Here is a 13,603-nt window from a genome sequence, read left to right on the forward strand (position 1 = left end):
GTGTTTGAGGTTCAGTTTATTCAGGTCATGTTCTGAAGCAGATAAGATAGTCAGCAGTATAAGTGACACGGCTCCCACAATTGAGTAATAACCTGCTTTAGTATAGATGGTAGATGGCAAGGACATCTCTAATGATACCTATAGCTTGATCCATTCATAACCTGCTGTAGTATATATGGTAGACAACTAAGACATCTCTAATGATTCATAAAGATTGACCCATTAATAACCTGCTGTAGTAGATATGGTACACAGAAAGGACATCTCTAATGATTTCTATGGCTTGACCCATTTATAACCTGCAGTACTAGATATTGTAGATAGCAAGGACAGCTCCAATGATTCTATAGCTTGACCCATTTATAGAGCAACAGCGAGTATTTGTTTGGATTCGCTATCAATGTTTCAGCTTCTTCTAACTGCTCATCCAAACCACTTCACGTACGCCAGCATTCTTCCTTGAGTTCTGAGCAGTTCAGCCGTCAAGTCGGAAAATTGAAAGGACAGACATACAGACAGACAGAGTTTCCTCTAATTATAGCTAGATCATAACAGAATTACACAAACAAACCATTATACAACTCTGTTGTGACCTGATGATTGAAGCTGGTTATTAGTGCACATATGATGTCTCAAAAGTGCAGTGAAATTTAAGTACATCAGAAAAAATCAAGGTTTCAGATGTGTTATGTTGCTTGGTAGCTATTACTCAAACCTAAGAAAGGGTCACCTTTTCACACATCTTCCCATTATCACTACATTATTTACATGAAGAAGAAAAAGAACCCAGCACAAATCAATGTAAAACAGCTCACATGTGGACAAATATGTTGCGCTGTACAGGACGTTAATGAATCAACCGCTTTGGTGAAGAACTTATCACAGCAGACGTTGTTTATCTGCTTTTTATCGACTTTCTTAACCCATGTGGTCTTTACATGATAAACACAAAACCCAACCTTGTTAACAAGGTGTCTTCACATTGACACATACTCCCAGGTATAAATAGAGCTACTTGAATAGTGTTCATTAGCTCTCTGGTTCTCCTGGTAAGGTAACAAGGTGGTTGGCATTGAAAGGCCAACCAGATTATTAATCATTAATTGAAAAGTTAAAGTGATTAAATTATTATTTGTTGCTGTTTTAGCATTTTCTAACCTGGATCGGCAATGTTGCTCTCTTTTGTTTTGGATGTGAAACAACTTCTAGAAAAAAATAAAATAATCTAAAACTATGGCTGCAAACATGATGATGCCACATGATAAACTTATTCTCTTTTATTTTCCTTTAGTTTATAAGTGTGACCTTTGGAATTGAGATGACCAGGCTTTCAATTTTTGCAGGTGAGTTGATTTGACTTTTATCAGAAGACCAACTTAACGTATAGTAAACGTGTTATGACATTGTGTTATTAACGGAATATTTAAATCTCTTTCTTTTATATATAGGGCTTTGCCTGGCATTATGTCATTTTGGTAAGTCAGCTGTTTGAATTCATCTTTCAATCTTAGAGTCAAGTTATTATATATTTGTAGGTCTATTCATGTCTTTGTTCATAAAACTATGAATGATGAATAACCATCTGGGCCTTTTTCTCTCACCCATGCAGCAACGGCCGATCAGATGGTGTGCTACTTCACCAACTGGTCCCAGTACAGACAAAACGAGGGCAAGTACCTGCCAAAAGACGTGGATCCCTTCCTCTGCACCACCCTAATCTACGCTTTCTCCATCATCAACAACAACAATGAGCTGATCACCTATGAGTGGAATGACGATGTCCTCTACAAGTCCTTCAACGGCTTGAAGACCAAGTAAGCCAAAGCCCTCCTGGCCCAGAAATACTGCCTAGATTAAGGTCCTCCTCCGTCATCTTGGCTTGGTTTGGTTCCACAATCTAACGTTGCACCTCATCGCCCTCCTGTGTTTAGGAACCCGAATTTAAAGACACTGCTGGCGGTTGGAGGATGGAACTTTGGTTCAACTCGGTAACTTCTCCTATTTTCAAGGTTTCAAACATTGTCAATATACCCCATATACAAAAAATACTGATGCTTGAGTTTGTTATTTGTCGTTTATGTTTGTTCATCTGTATTGGGTGGCCTTAGTTACATCAACAATGTTTCTCTGAAGGTTCTCCATCATGGTGTCCAATGCAGCCAACCGTCAGACATTCATCCAATCATCCATTAAGTTCTTGAGGACTCATGGCTTTGATGGTTTGGACCTGGACTGGGAGTACCCTGGGTCTCGTGGAAGTCCTCCAGAGGACAAGAAGAGGTTCACTCTGCTCTGCAAGGTGGGTAGAAAATGGTTAATGTATTCTCATGCAGTCCATCACTTGTGTTTAGGCAGAAAGTACGGTAAATGATCTGTCATCACCTGTCTCATTTCCAGGAACTTGTGGCTGCCTATGCAGCTGAGGCCGCAGCCACCGGTAACAACCAGCTCATGCTGACCGCTGCTGTGTCTGCAGGGAAAGGAACCATTGATGCTGGATATGAGATCGCTGAGGTTGCCAAGTGAGTTTTGTCTCTTAGAATGTCTTTAAGTTAAAGCTGAAACAAAAAGCATATCAACATTGCTGTTGGCAAACTCTAGTGTTGATGTTCTAATGTTTGACCAGGTATCTGGACTTCATCAACATCATGACCTATGACTTCCATGGAACCTGGGAGCAATTCACTGGCCACAACAGCCCCCTCTTCCGTGGTGCCCAGGACAAGGGTGACCTCATCTACTTCAACACTGTGAGTTTTCAAAAAAGCCCCAACCTGAACAAACACCTTGACCAATACAGGAGCTGGTAGCAGTTGTTCACGTGACGTCAATTGTAGCTAAAACATGCCCACTCTGTGTTTCTCTGTCAAGGACTACGCCATGAAGTACTGGAGGGACCAAGGTACCCCAGTGGAGAAGCTGCATATGGGTTTTGCTTCGTACGGTCGCACCTTCCGCCTGACATCCTCTAACACCGGTATCGGAGCCCCTGCCAGCGGCGCTGCTGCAGCCGGACCCTACACACGTGAGGCTGGATTCTGGGCCTACTACGAGGTGAGGGGTCTGGCCCAGACCGTCTGGGTCATCAGTAGCAGCCAGTTTAAAGTTCAGACCATGGACCAACACAGCTAATGGACAGTGGTTACCTCTTTCAGATCTGCACCTTCCTGAAGGGCGCCAAATTGGAATGGGTGGAAGACCAGAAAGTCCCCTATGCTCACAAGAACAATGAGTGGGTGGGATTCGATTCCAGGGAGAGCTACGAGACGAAGGTAGGCATGCGGGTAGCACTACATAACGTAAAACAAGATCATATAGGTGTACTGAATGTACAAAACATCGCATTTTATCACCCAATCAAAATCAGACAAATAGCGAAGTCATTATCAAAAGCGTAATTATCTTCACCATTCCTCAGGTCCGCTACATGCAAGAGCAGAAGTTTGGCGGGGCCTTTGTGTGGGCCCTGGATCTGGACGACTTTAATGGACATTTCTGTGGAGAGGGAATCCACCCTCTGCTGTCACATCTCCGCACTCTCCTCAATATTGGTACATGTTTTTAATTTTACATTTTAATTAAATAATTATCAATTCCTCTGTTTTAAATAATAATTTCTCAATACTTCTGCTTAACTATTTGTTATTTGTATTCCTTCTTTGTTTTTACCATTCAGAGTTGCCTCCTCTGCCCCCTACCACAACCTCTGACCCCAGCCAAACCACCACCCACGGCCCAACTACCCCACCCACCACCACCACCCACGCACCAGGCACAGGCTTCTGTAATGGAAGACCTGATGGCCTGTATCCCAACGAAGAGGACAAAAACCAGTTCTATGTGTGTGCAGGGGGAGTCACCCACTTCAGGCGCTGTGGGTCTGGCACCGTCTTCAATGATGACTGCAAGTGCTGCGTCTGGCCCTGATTTATAGACCAACAACAAAGAAATAAAAGCAATATTTTCCTGCATGTTGTTCGATCAGTTGGATTTGCCTGAAAGATTTGATGGCATGATGCCTGATTTGTGGAACGCATACATTTCAATCAGTAGGAACTAGAACATTTGCTCAGTTGAGGTCCGACCAGGACCTGTTGAAACCAGAGCTTGGGAATAGAAACAGACTCACTGGAACCGTTGAGAGACTGGAGATGTTCACCAAGTGATCCCAAAGCGCCCCTTGGTGGATCGTTCTAGTGACCAAGTTCCACCTCTTTCCAATTCATTTATCCTTTTTTTTTTGCAGTCTTAAAAAATAAAGTTTTGAAGACTTTTGCAAATTATCTATTTACGAGCCTGGACTACTTTGACAATAATTAAAAAAAAATATGTGATAAAACAAAATCAACCATCAACTTTTTGCCGAGGCAAAGATGTACCTAAACTTCCAGGATGTTAAGGTTCAACCTTCAAAAACACAGAGATAAACATAAACATATACATTCACTGAACGAAATAAAAAGCTAATTTAGCCAAAGAAATTGTGTCTTCCACGAATTTTAGCAAACAGAAAGTTGAAATGCTACGTATTGCTGATATGGGTGGTTTGAGATTTAGTGTCAAACAGCCTATTCTTTCAGCAAGTACAAAGAAAAGTATTCATATGCCATGGAATCATGAATTATGTTGCAGAAAATTTACAAAAATGTACTTACTCAAGATATTGGGTGTTACTGTATGGAAGGAACTAAATTAACTTTTCCACATTTACAATTTGACTGCAATTGTGCCTATGTGGTAAAGCAATTATGGCAGGGCATCTTCTTTGTGTTGAGGTGTCAAGCGCTACGTCATCGCCATTATATCATCACATGATAGGAACCGCAGGTTCAGGTTCGGCAGAAGTTTTGAGTCTCATCCCAGGGGCTTTGTGTGGAAAGTCACAGTCTTAAACTTGATAGCTTTCCTAATCCTGATCCTCTGATGCACACCCTGGAGTGTTTGTTACGTAATTTCTTGTTTTTCAGCAGTAGCCACAATAAGTGGTTCCTTCACCCGTTTGTGGAGAAATATTCAAAAGTAATTGTTATTCAATCAATTTCAGACGTAATTTCTCTCATAGATAACTTAAATTTAATAATTTTAATTTTGAGACAACCATGGTAAATTCTAATATCACATGCACATAAATAACTTATTTTGATGTTTCCGTCACTTACATGTCAGTTTCTGTTGAGCAAACCTAACCCAAAGGGCTATGAATATCTCACTATTCAATAAACCTTTACAAAAGATCACCTGCTCTCTCTATTTTTGGGTCTGTTGAGTGGACGTTGGGCTCAGTCTGTGTCGTCTGGGGTGACCATCGGTAACCCGAGGGCTCGTGACACCACGTATAACTTTCCCTCCCGCTCCATCTCTCCTCACACACGCCTAGACAGGCCAAACAATGGGAGTCCATATGCCCCAAGTGCTTCAAATGTGGATTAGCAAAGGACTACTACCATGAACTCAGTCTGGGCATATGCAATCGGTGAGGAAAACAATTCTTATTATATTTGTTTCAAAGACATACAATGCTTTGCAAAGCAAAGTATTGTAATAGTAATGTCCCTCTGTGTCTGTGATTTGATGTGTGATTTGTGCTCAGCAGTGGGTCTGCATCTATTCATCCAGAGTGGTGAGTCGCCTGCACTTTCCTACTATGTACAGAGCGCAAAGAAGTCCTTAAGGCATAGGATCGTACCTGGACTTGATGATGACTCAATTTGACTAACCTTTGTTTTACAAAGTAGTATTTTTTCTACCCTGAAAACAGCAACGGCAAACAAACTGGTTTGTTATTTCACCAAGTGGTCGCAGTACAGAACGGGTGTGGGGAGATACCTGCCGGGGGACATAGACCCTTGGCTCTGCACACACCTGGTCTACGCCTTCGCAGTGGTCAATTATGCCAATGAGATCACAGAAAACGAGTGGAATGAACACACACTCTACAGGCAGTTCAATGAGCTCAAAAACAGGTACGCCAATTGTTCACTGTGGACAATCCAACATACATTACAAAATATTAATATTTGTTTTACTAATAAGTGAGGAATGCAATGCGCACCAATATTGTGTTCAATTTAGTCTCGTGATTCTCATGTATTCAGCCAGAAGTAAACAAATGCCAAAAAAACATGAAACTCAATAAAAACACAATTTAATCCCAACAAAGTGGGGAAAGCAAAAGTGGATGATTGCAGTTTTGAATTATTTTGATGCTTTTACATTCAAATTTACATTTTTATGATTTTTTTAAGTTCAAGTTCAAGTTCAAGTTCAAGTGTACTTTATTGTCAAAAATCTATGTAACAGGGTTAGCACAGAAGTTTGAAATTGCGTTTGGCCAGACTCCAATGTGTAGTTAAAAAACATTTAACAAAAAAAAAACATATAACATTTAAATAAGACATTGACAATAATCAATTGTCAAATAAATGACTAATCCTGATTTTCATTTGACTTCTTCTCCGATTCCAAATGTTGATCAAGCAGTAACCCACAGCTGAAGACTCTCCTGTCAGTCAGAGACGACAGCCAAGGAGCTCAGTGAGTCCTCCTCTACGCTGCACTGCGCACGTCTCTCAATTCAGCACATTGTTTCGATTCAATTTAATTATTTATGGTCATGTATAGAATAAAGCCTATCCACTCATGGAACAATCACCCCAAAGATGTGTCGCCTTTGGTCTTCACCTTTCTAGGAAAGGTCATTGAAAAGTATTTAAGCATTCTTTGTTTCTGCTTCTTTGAATGGTTTGGATTTCTTTGTTGGGTATGGTTAGAGGGGGATTTCCATTCGATTAATTATACGTGAAATCGATTATAATAAAACGATGTATGCTTTGCCCCTCTTGACAATTGGCCATGGTGCTCCTCCTCCACCGTAGGTTCTCCAGCATGCTGTCCAGCGAGGCTAGCCGTCAGAGCTTCATCCGCTCCACCATCTCATTCCTGAGGGCTCATGGCTTCGATGGTCTGGACCTGGACCGGCCCTTTCCCGTCTCTGGTGGGAGCTCAGCTCAAGACAAGATCAGGTTCTCTCTGCTAAGCAAGGTACTATATATGTTGCTACATATATGCTATGATAAGGTACTACAGTACAACAACGTGGGCAGCCTGTGATGCCGCATGATGCAGGAATCCTTCGTCTAGCTCAGTGATCGGGATACTGGCCACCTCTCTGTGTGCTGCTGCCCCTATATCCTCTACCCCTTTTCTACAGCATTCATTATGAAGCACAATGTTTGACACTTGGGGGCATTAAATGCTCAAATGTACAGACTAGGTAATAATACCAAGAACGACGCTTAAAATAAGCATCCTCAAAAGTGTGTGTGTGTGTGTGTGTGTGTGTGTGTGTGTGTGTGTGTGTGTGTGTGTGTGTGTGTGTGTGTGTGTGTGTGTGTGTGTGTGTGTGTGTGTGTCGTGTGTGTGTGTGTGTGCGTGTGTGCGTGTGTGTGTGTGTGTGTGTGTGTGTGTGTGTGTGTGTGTGTGTGTGTGTGTGTGTGTGTGTAACATGATGCTGAGTGTTGACTAGCAGAAGGCACGGAAGAATATACTACTGATTGTTACTGAATACTGTTTTCTCCATATCCAAGGCCTATCCAAGGCTTGACAATAGATATTTGGATTATTTGAGTAGGCGCCCTATCATTCTTACTCACTTAATAACCTCATTAACCTCGCTATGTTGTGATGTGTCTGTCCAGGAGCTCCTAGAGAGTTATAAAGCTGAAGGACAAGGAAGGCCTCGCCTCCTTCTGTCTGCAGCAGTGACTGCAGACACTGATGCCATCGATTTGGGATATGAAATCCCTGAGATATCCAAGTAAAGTACCATAATCTCTAATTTAGTTTTCATAAAGTGATGTGTAAGGTTAACCTTGCCAGGCAGTTGGAGATTTCCATTTGACCAGGCTTCAATTTAGGTGCTTGGGGCTGGACCACAGTGGTATAGAACAATAAGACTCCTATGAGGAACTATGTTTCATCCAATCACCTGCCAAGTAATTGGCAGGTTCTTATAGAAGTAAGATGCAGTAACCTTGTGTGTGTGTGTGTGTGTGTGTGTGTGTGTGTGTGTGTGTGTGTGTGTGTGTGTGTGTGTGTGTGTGTGTGTGTGTGTGTGTGTGTGTGTGTGTGTGTGCGTGAAGGTACCTGGACTTCATCAGTGTGAAGACGCATGACTTTTGGCGAGGCCCAGACAGAGGGACGTACCACCACAGCCCCCTCTTCTGCGATTCGCTGGACAACAACACAAGTGTAGTAAGACAGCATTATTCCTCAAGGTCAATTTCGATCTACCTTCTTCATGATGTATATTCTAAATGCCTGCACATAATACCACAGGGCTGGGTTCTTTACTCAAAGTGTATTATGAAAGTGGGTAAAATTGCACAGAAATAATTGAGTGGGACAAATTTAATCCACACTGCAAACACATCTGCAAATCAATCCAATCTACTTAATCTAACATTACTAAAGGATTAAAAAAAGCAAATATGCAGAACGATATCCAATGGATCCGATTTACTAGTTAGAGGTTTAATTTCCTGTGCAAGCGCCTTGTTTGGCTGTGCCCAACAGCAAGAGGCAAGCATTGCACTACTTGATGGTCCGCCACAAGCCTAGACCTATGCCAAACAGTCATTAATAAAATGAAGACGGGTAGACTGTGTGAGGCCAAAAGCACAGCATGGCCCTTAAATATCACACCGACTGGGGAAGAAACGGCAAACAGGGGAGCACAACACAGCCTAACCAACAACCATCCCTCCCCCTGTGTTCCTTCTTAGGATTATGTCATGCAGTACTGGATCACCCGGGGAGCCCCAGCACAGAAGCTCCTGCTGGGACTAGCCTCCCATGGGTGCTCCTTCACCCTGACCTCCGCTGCAACGGGCAAAGGGGCCCCGGCCAGGGGCCCTGGGATGTCCGGACCGTACACCCAACAGCTGAGGATCTGGTCCTACTATGAGGTAGCTGCGCTCTGTTAACACTTTGGCCCGTGTCCACATGGCCTTTTATCCAGAGTCTTTATTCAGCGATTGATCGCAGTGAGGGAGAGCGCCTAAGGTCCACCTTCAGCCTGTTCCTCAGGGCCCCATACGGCCCCCAGCATGTTCCTCAGGGCCCCATGCGGCCCCCAGCGTGTTCCTCAGGGCCCCATGCAGTCCCCATTGTGTTCCTCAGGGCCCCATGCGGTCCCACTTCAGCCTGTCCATCAGGGCCCCATGTGGCCCCCAGCGTGTTCCTCAGGGCCCCATGCAGTCCCCATTGTGTTCCTCAGGGCCCCATTCAGTCCACCGGTGGTGAGGTTATTGTGCTAGTTTTATATTGTGTGGTCCACTGAGGAAATAGAATAAATAACTTGACATCAGTATGCCAAATATAGATTATAAAAGGAAACAACACAACGCTGTCGATGTCTGTCGTTCAACGGTTAAGTGGTGTGGCTTAGAAAACAAATGTTCCGTTAACAATGACAACAACGGGTTTTCCATCATGGCTGCGCAGTAATGAACATTACTCAAATGGATATTTGTCTCGCATATAAATAGGTCTGCTTATGGGTGATGCAACATTTACAAAGATTACAATTTACTTTGTTCTCAAGAGGACGTCTTCAAAACATTGTCACATATTTACTGTCTTGGTAAATATTCTGTACTTTTAGTTGATATTGCATTGTTCATAATGGGTAAAACTATGAAAATCCTTTCTGTACCGACATGAATATATTGTTGCTTCTCTTTCTTCTGACAAATTAATTTATTGTATGTTGCTTTGGATATTCGCGTCTGCTAACTCCCCTTAATGTAAATGTAAAACCTGGAAAAAAATATTTAAGCAAATATTATTTATTTTACAGATCTGCTTGTTTCTCAGAGGGGCGCTTGTCTCGTGGATCGATGGTCAAAGTGTTCCATATGCTGTTAAAGGGGGCGAGTGGGTCGGCTTTGACAACCAGGACAGCTATGATGCCAAGGTCAGCCAAATAACACTCATTTGGATCGTTGATATGAGTATTCAAGAGGGATTGGATAATTCGTCATTTTACTTTAGCAATTTTGGAGAATAGATTTTTTAAAATAATACTGCAGATTAAATTAATATGGAATTTATTTAGGAATAGGTTGAATATAATAAGTCCCCCCTTTTTCAACAAGGATTGCTCCGGACTCCAGCGGCGCAAAAGAGCAGCAATTTGAAGAAAGAACCAGTGGCACGCCCTATTCTATGTGTTCTGCATTTTCAACAGGTGGGCTATCTTAAGAACCGCAGCTTTGGAGGTGTAGCTCTGTGGACCCTAGACATGGATGACTTCACTGGTCAGTTCTGTGGGCAGGGCAAATATCCACTGGTGTCCCATTTAAAAAGGATGCTCAATATAGGTAAGGGCACACACACAACCTTCATATCTGAGTGGAAACGGTTCTGGCTTAATTCAACTCAGTAGTATTATTTTTCTAGAACCCCAGTACCCCATCGCCGTGGTGACACCCCTCCCTCACCAGCACTGCTCCCAGAACAACACCGTTGCGTACCAACGAGATGGCTTCTGCTCGCGCAAACAGGATGGACTGTATCTGAGGTCTGAGAACCCAAAGACCTTCTACAGATGTCTGCTGCGGCACACGTACGTGACGAGGTGTCACACTGATGCACAGGCTAATAACGGGGGCGGGATCATCATGGCGAGGGGAGGCGTAGCGCTCGCCAGAGTGGCGGAAGCAGCGTTGCTGCACATGTTTTTTGTGTGGAGCCCCTGGTGAATCTGTATTTGTGGGTGATGGTGCATGGACCAGGGATTTGTCCCTTCTCACAGCGGACAGGAGATCGTTCGTGTCTGGGAACTGTTGTGAAGTAATCCATTTCGCATTAATGTAATGTTTTCCACACAAATAAAGCATGAATAGAGAACTGTATTCCGACTCTGTCCGTCACATGGTAACAAACATTAACATGAATTAAACCAACTAGAGACAATGCTGCAGAAATACCATATGTGTGTTGCATGGATCAAATCAATGTGAGTCAATAGGTCGAATTGTGTCTAGTTTTTTGTGTAGCTTTCGAGAAAGTGGGAGGGCCAAAGAAAGAGGCGTCTCTTCCTGTGGCTCTGGGAAAGAAGGCGCGTTCACTCTCCTGGGGTCTAATTTATAAAACTGTGCGTGGGATCGTTAATAAAAGTGTAACTTTATTTATGGATTTTGGATTATTGCAGAAAAATAAGCATCGTTGAAGCACCTCCTCAAAAAGAACGAAATGTAAACCAATGCATTCTGAATGGGAGTGTTTCTCCGATTTTTCCATGCTACACAGAACGAAATGTAAACCCATGCAAATAAAGACTTCATGGTCATAATAATTTAAATATCATTAATCTCAAAAGGAGCCGGCACCACGCCGCTTATGAGATAACAAAAAGTTAATGTGTATTTCTCACATAACTTTTTGTCATTGCTAAAGAGAGGCCAGATATGCATGATATGCATGTCAGATTTGCATGTTGGATGGCTAGGGTGTTGGTCTGGAAAGGACTTCAGGCCAAAATCTTGCAAGCGAGCCGCTGGGTGAGGTGCAACGAGATGGAGCACTTGCTGAGTCATTTCCTGTAGGGCTGGAGCCACAGGTTGAAGCGTATGCGTCCTTTGAGACCCCCTTTGATATATAAGAGACCCCAAGGTACAGCTTACTGAAATGTTGTCGACTCAGTCACCTATTGCATCACTTCCTTTAGGGCTTCGGCCTCCTAATTGATCATTGTAGTATAATTGAATGCCTTCTTTCATATATATGATACCTCCACCACTGGGACGTGGCAACAATTCTCCAAATCCATATGGGGAGGATGGGGGGATGCATGTGGACAGTAGGGGTGTACACTAGACATAAATAGGAAGCAAACTCAGGAGAAGGAAATCACCTCTCACAAATATTTATTTAATAAATCGTTTCAAATAACCCTGCCTCGTTAAATCAATGAGCTTCGTGTTTTGATTTAAAAAATAGGTAGAAGAAGTCTAAACTGCAGAAAATAAAAACATCGAAGCTGCCTTTTAAGGATACCTTGGAATATCGGTCTATTTTTTAACCATCGGACCCTAGTTTACGACAAAAACAACACAATTGACGGCAGCTCCTTTGCCGCGTGGAAAAATCTGAGAAACACTGTGTGGAGGTGGGGAGGCGTCTGGCCTGCAGGGGGAGCATGGAGCACCGGGTCTTCTGGGGTAATGGGGTCTGATTGCGGACAGGTGTCTGCAATCTGACCCAATCAGGAAGTGTGTATTTATGTGCCTGCTTGTCTTTCAGTCAGGGGTTGAGAGAGAGAGAAGGAAGACGCTCTCTGCGAGCTAGAGAGAGCGTCGTATGAACAAGTGACGGACGGAAAGAACATTGAACGTTGTCCTTTTGTCCTTTTGTGCGTTGTGTTTGTTTGCCTGAAGGGGAAATAAACAGGAGTTCGCTCCATTTCTCCTAAGAACTGTGTCCTGACTCGTTGAAACCCGTTACAGTGGAGCCCAATGTGGGGCGAGTCAAGAATGGAACAATCGCCATTGGCCAGTGTCCTCGGACACCTGGCGCAAACAGCAGAGCTACAGACCCAGCTACAGCAGGCTCAGAACGAGGTCCTGGTGGAGCTGGCCCGCTCCTTGGCCGCCGACCGGGAGGCCATGCGGGAGCTACTCGGCTCCGGAAAACGCGGCGGGGTAGCCCGACCGGGCAAACAAATATATATCCCCAAAATGGGGGAGGCTGACGACCCAGAGGCCTTTCTGGAGACCTTCCGTGGGGTGGCCGAGGTCTCAGAGTGGCCGCCGCAGGAGTGGGCACACCGTCTCCTGCCTCTGCTGACGGGAGAGGCCCAGCTCGCGGCCCACAGTCTACCAGCGGCGGCCCAGAACGACTTCAACATCGTCGCCAGGGCTATCCGGGACCGGTTGGGCCTAAACCCGGAGGAATATCGCCGGCGGTTCCGGGCCCTGGCGTTCACCGACGGCGACCGGGCCTTCACCTACGCCCAGCAGCTGCGGGACCAGGCGAGGAGTGGCTGGACCCGGAACAAAACACACCGGAAGACATAGTGGAGCAGGTGGCCCTGGAGAGGTTCGTCGAGGGGCTTCCAACCAGAACATCAACCTGGGTCCGGTACCACCAGCCCGGGAGCCTCTCGGCGGCCGTCAACTTCGCGGAGGGCCACCTGGCTCCCCCTCTGTCAGACCGACGACCGATCCCGAGCCCGCGGACCGGTGCAGCAGCCCTGCAGCGGGACAGGCCCACCCCGGGGACGAGGGCGAGATGGGGGGGGGGTTCCCAGTCACGAGCAGGCACATAGTGCACCTTCCCACCCCATCCCGCAGACGGGCACTAAGACGGCAGGGGAGGCGTGCTGGCGGCCGGGCCACCTTCGGCGGGATGGTCCGTTGATGGAGGTGGGCCAGGTCGTCCGCGTCACCGGTGCCCCGGTTCTTCCCCACGGTCCCGGCGAGGCGTACCGTATCCCGGTGAGGATACAGCGGGGTACGTACCAGGCGCTGTTGGATTCGGGGTGTATGCAGACCATGATCCATCAGCGCCTGGTGCGATCCGAGGCATTGATAGAGGCATC

General features: G+C 44.9%; 2 protein-coding genes across 2 annotated transcripts; both read left to right on the forward strand.

Moving 5' to 3' along the window:
* The first annotated feature begins 1,318 nt into the window (after positions 1-1,318).
* Positions 1,319-3,927, forward strand: LOC130390511 (acidic mammalian chitinase-like). Its single transcript, XM_056600509.1, has 11 exons — positions 1,319-1,343; positions 1,449-1,475; positions 1,610-1,814; positions 1,932-1,988; positions 2,134-2,299; positions 2,398-2,522; positions 2,627-2,750; positions 2,872-3,054; positions 3,156-3,272; positions 3,419-3,551; positions 3,677-3,927. Exons 1-11 carry the CDS (start codon positions 1,319-1,321, stop codon positions 3,925-3,927), a joined length of 1,413 nt encoding a protein of 470 aa, XP_056456484.1.
* A 446-nt stretch (positions 3,928-4,373) lies between these two features.
* LOC130390697 (chitinase-3-like protein 1) lies at positions 4,374-10,763 on the forward strand. The gene is made up of 11 exons (XM_056600796.1): positions 4,374-4,400; positions 4,784-4,923; positions 5,748-5,963; positions 6,481-6,534; positions 6,876-7,041; positions 7,698-7,816; positions 8,142-8,253; positions 8,784-8,966; positions 9,860-9,976; positions 10,250-10,382; positions 10,462-10,763. Exons 1-11 carry the CDS (start codon positions 4,374-4,376, stop codon positions 10,761-10,763), a joined length of 1,569 nt encoding a protein of 522 aa, XP_056456771.1.
* Positions 10,764-13,603: the final 2,840 nt, after the last annotated feature.

Source organism: Gadus chalcogrammus, chromosome 1 (assembly GCF_026213295.1).
Source record: "Gadus chalcogrammus isolate NIFS_2021 chromosome 1, NIFS_Gcha_1.0, whole genome shotgun sequence".
Lineage (NCBI taxonomy): Eukaryota > Metazoa > Chordata > Actinopteri > Gadiformes > Gadidae > Gadus > Gadus chalcogrammus.

Bases quoted from the DNA above. Each gene is read 5' to 3' on its own strand.
- LOC130390511 (XM_056600509.1), top strand. From the start codon at position 1,319: ATGACCAGGCTTTCAATTTTTGCAG. The intron at 1,476-1,609 runs GTAAGTCAGCTG...TCACCCATGCAG, and splicing joins CCTGGCATTATGTCATTTTG to CAACGGCCGATCAGATGGTG. The intron at 2,523-2,626 runs GTGAGTTTTGTC...ATGTTTGACCAG, and splicing joins GAGATCGCTGAGGTTGCCAA to GTATCTGGACTTCATCAACA.
- LOC130390697 (XM_056600796.1), top strand. From the start codon at position 4,374: ATGTACCTAAACTTCCAGGATGTTAAG. The intron at 4,401-4,783 runs GTTCAACCTTCA...TGAGGTGTCAAG, and splicing joins TAAACTTCCAGGATGTTAAG to CGCTACGTCATCGCCATTAT. The intron at 8,967-9,859 runs GTAGCTGCGCTC...TTTATTTTACAG, and splicing joins GGATCTGGTCCTACTATGAG to ATCTGCTTGTTTCTCAGAGG.